We start from the raw sequence: 4,213 nt of genomic DNA, 5'->3' as shown, positions 1-4,213 counted from the left end.
CCCCCCCCACCCACGATAGAGGGAAAAAGGGGGGAGGGGCTGATGGTTCCCATACCTCCAAAGCCCAGGCCACCCCTCACCTGTCCAACCAGGGTGTGCAGGGAGCGGAAGATTTCGCAGAGCACCTCTTGGGACAAGCTGGGGCTGCAGCTTCGCTCCAGGCTCCTGTCACCGCGGCTCTGACTGTTAAGCTCCGTAGCAGCAGCCATGACACCTTAGCAGGCCGCCCCCGCCACCACCGAAGTCTGCTCAAAGCCCCACCCCCTCCCTCTTCTGCTTTCGTCGCTCGAGGATGACGCTAAAACACAGCGTCTCATTTGGAGCAGAGATTTGAGGGCCCACCCTCTTTAGGTGATCGACAGGGACATACACCAATCAGGTGCAACTATAGCGTTGCGCCCAGGATCCGAAGCAGATAGTTGCAGGCACAATGTTGTACTTGGGATGATGGAGTCGTGATCTGTTAAGGTTTAGCGTCATGAAACCTTCCTTGACTCAAATGTGCCTTATCAGTGATGGTATGAGGACATTTACTGTCAACTGTCAGAGTTCAAACTCGGAAATTAGCCTTCAAAGTTTTAACATGGCGTCGTGGAATGTTCTGGAGAAAGACTGCTGGTCAGGGATGTGTTTCTAAACACTGGAAAACTTGCACAGAATTGTTGTAATTGTGTAGATCGTTTTCATCTTGAAAAGGGTGGTTAAAACTTACACAAATCAATGCTATTAATTTATCATGCAAGAGAGAAGATATGAAAGAACAATAACGGTGCTCCATTATGCCTCAATTTACTATCAAGGCAATGACATTAATGACTTTAAGTCTGCAAAATAACTTCTCTTTTAAATGTGTAACAAATGCTGTTCTATGAGTGATAACTGTAGAGGTGCTCAACCCTAAAAGTATATCAAAAATGTACATTTAAGTCGGACTTTGACAGGAATTTAACCCAAGTAATTTTATCCGACCAGTCTTTGAAATTAGGACATAAAACTGAATTGAAATTTGACACAGTATTATTTTTCAAATAGCTTTATTATAAAATGTATGAAATACTTTGGAATCTTTTAGGCAGACTAATGTTTAAGAGAACATTACCCAACTGAAGAAACACGTTTTAGAAGAATTTTTGGTACTAAGTTCTATTTTAAAAATACTTTTAAAAAGTAAACATATCAGTCAAGAGATAGGGGACTAGAGATTTAAAACTCTTTAATTCTAAAAAGTCTAATGCATTTATTGTAGAGGAAGCAAAGGTGGAAACTTGCACAATGTGTATTCTGTAGTTTTAGAGCAGACTGAATGAAAGGGAAGGAATAAGGCATCAAGGAACTGGAATAAGGACAGAAAGGATAAAAGAATTCCTTTGACCTGTCTCTAGGGAGCCCCTTAATTAGGTTTTCATTTCCAAAGACTTGTAGGATCACCAGGCTTAACAGGATCTTAAGAAATCTTGTCTGTTCCCTTGTTAGCAGCAAGATAAACTGTTGATAGATAGTCCAGCTTATGTCTAGAGACAGAAAAAGACTTCACAATATCCAGTCCCAAACTGATCACCCTTCTCATTCATGCCATCATCCCCAAATCTAACTAAATTCATGACTCTGCAAGATTAGCATGTTTTCTTTGCTTCCAATTCTCTTGTAAATAGAGAATAATTGTAATGGGATAACTACTGTATAATAAAAGTTTTTGTTCTGTATGAAATTAGCAATTAGTTTCAAATCACTTGTTTTATCAAGGGATGAAGTGATTTTTAAATATGCAGGACACTGGTATGCCACACATTTGGGAATATAATTTGTATACTGAAAGACTATCATGGGGGGGGTGTCAACCAGTGGCATGCTGGTTACAGTGGCTTGATCCCACATGGCCGATTGTACTGTTTGAGTCCCAGACCTGGCAGTTAGAAAAACACTGGGCACGTGTGCATGAATGTACAAAATCCCAAGAGGTGAATGGAGAAGGAATTGCAGCATTGCCATTCCCCTGGTATGTCCTTTCTTACTTTCTCTTCCTTTTAAACAGAATACTATCTTAAACAAGGTTCTGTTCATCCTTTTCTTTTCCATTTTTAATTTGGAATTTCAAGTTTTACTTGTTCCTTGAATTCTAATACAGAATTAACTTATGGTCACTTAATTTCTAAATCAGTCTTCTATGTAATACAGTTTTGATATTCAGACTTGCCATTATGGCTTAGTGTTGTTTACTTAGGAAATACCTAGAATTTAACCCTTTCACACCTCATTTCTTCTATCTAATTTGTTAACTCTTTTGTGCTTATTTCTTCTAAGGACTTTCTGATTCTTGATGCCTGTTACCTTCATTTTGGAAATTAAAATAAAAAATCTTCTTTTATAAATTCTGTTTTAAGTAGAAGAGTTTGTAGCTAAAAAGATGTAAATTTCTTTGGGCTAACACCAAATAAAAATGTGTAGATGTTAATGTATAACAAAAATATGATAAAAGCTGTGAAATTTAGGAAATAAAGAAAATAATTTGCCTTTTATAGAAAACTAATTATAGTGGATTGCTGAAAAATCTGCTGCCTGGCAGAAATGATTCAGTGTTGGTGTTGGCATTAGCAACAGAGTTAGAAATACTGTCCTGCAAGTATATGCCAAGAACCAATTGGGAAGATAGAAACTAAAAATAAAATCTAGGCTATCTACCTTCTGAACAAAAATGTCCTTTGTGATGAATCTTAAATAATCCAGTGCCCAGCAAAATGTCTGCAGTATTAAATTGCTTAACTGGTATTTGTTGTATCTATGGTAAGGAAAATTTTTCTAATGCTGAAAAGGAAAAATAAATGGTACTTGTTTTTTCTGAGTCCCCATTCTTATCCAGCCAGATGAGTCCAAGTTTCATACAATGACATTGAAAGGTCTTGGAATCTGGACTGTTCCTAAATTTCTAGCCTCATTTTTTTTTACCATAAACTGTGTGGTGCTTACCACTTGAAACAGCTTTTCCTTCTTCAAAACGTACTATTTCTTACCTCTATGCATTAATTTATGCTGTCTGCCTCTTTTCTGTTTGGGAAACTGTTTCCATCTTCAAGCTCCAGTTAGGAAATCTCTGAGAAGTCTTTCCTCATATCTCTTCTCATAAAGAGCTTATTTCCCCCTCTGCTTGATTCCTACAACTTGTATATAGTTTCGTTATCATACTTGTCAAGTTGATATTCACAATTATTTGAATGCATCTTGAAAATCATGCCAGTTGCATGTGTGCATGTGCCCAAGATCCCAAAAGGAGAATGGAGGAGAAGAGATTGCGATGTGGCCATCTTCTCTGGAGCATTATTTCTTACTTTCTCTCTCTCTGTTTCTGTCTCCCTCCAGTGAGCACACATGCCCTATGGCAAAAACCTACATACAAACAAACGTTCCTTATGTCATAGTGTAGGTGGGCTGGAAATTCAGGAGTAATTTTGTGTGGTGGTTCTACCATGTGGTCTGGAGTAATTCAGCAAAATTAAGGCACAGTATTTTTTAGGACCTAGTCTCTCAAATCATATGTTACCACTTTGATCTGATTCTGTGGGTTAGAAGTAAGTTACTATGGGGCCAGCAGATGACATAGTGGTCGTGTTGCTGGACTCCCATGTGGCTGACTACGGTTCAGTCATGGTGGCTTGAGACTCAGGCCAGATGCATGAGCGTGTGTGCTCAAGATTCCAGGAGGAGAGTGAAAGACAGGCAATTGTGGGGGTGGGGGTGAGGGGGTGGTTATTTCTCCCTTTTTCTCTCACTGTTTTCTTTCTCTCTCTCTCTTCCCCCCAATCCCCCTCAGAGTGCACACCCTCTAAGACAAAAGCCTCTTAAAAAAAAAAGTAAGTTACTATGTCTGTCCCAATCAATGGGAGAGAAGAGGCTCCACATCAACATTTAGAAAATTAAGGAGCAATAAAGAATTTTGTTTTAATTTAAAAATTGTCTTTACTTAGATGCATTCAAAATGTCAACAAAGCAGCTGCAACTTTCTCTTTTTTTTTTAATTACAGAGTGGTAGTCAGCTAATAGAACAACAATTACTTTGTATAAGGTGCATCAGAGACAACTGAAAATGAAAAAAAAAAAAACCTACCATTTCCATGTATAACTAATTTGTGCCATGCACCAACAAGGACCTGCTTTAAGTTTCCATGGCAATTTACAGCCCTTATATGGTACAAGGCAAGATTAATGGTGATGCAGGAAT

General features: G+C 38.5%; 1 protein-coding gene across 2 annotated transcripts in view; it reads right to left on the bottom strand.

The window, feature by feature from the left end:
- MBIP (MAP3K12 binding inhibitory protein 1) overlaps nt 1-256 on the bottom strand; it is a 20,338-nt gene extending 20,082 nt beyond the window's left edge. For both annotated transcript variants that reach the window (XM_006152368.3, XM_006152369.3), the window contains exon 1: nt 81-256. In XM_006152368.3, the coding sequence (XP_006152430.1) occupies nt 81-209 (129 nt within the window). In that variant the 5' untranslated portion in view covers nt 210-256. The remainder of the gene's footprint in view (nt 1-80) is intronic.
- Nucleotides 257-4,213: the final 3,957 nt, after the last annotated feature.

Source organism: Tupaia chinensis, unplaced genomic scaffold (genome assembly GCF_000334495.1).
Source record: "Tupaia chinensis unplaced genomic scaffold, TupChi_1.0 Scaffold000350_1, whole genome shotgun sequence".
NCBI classification, from domain to species: Eukaryota; Metazoa; Chordata; class Mammalia; order Scandentia; family Tupaiidae; genus Tupaia; species Tupaia belangeri.
Note: the sequence above shows the minus strand (reverse complement) of the source record. Positions and strands in the feature narration are given on the sequence as shown.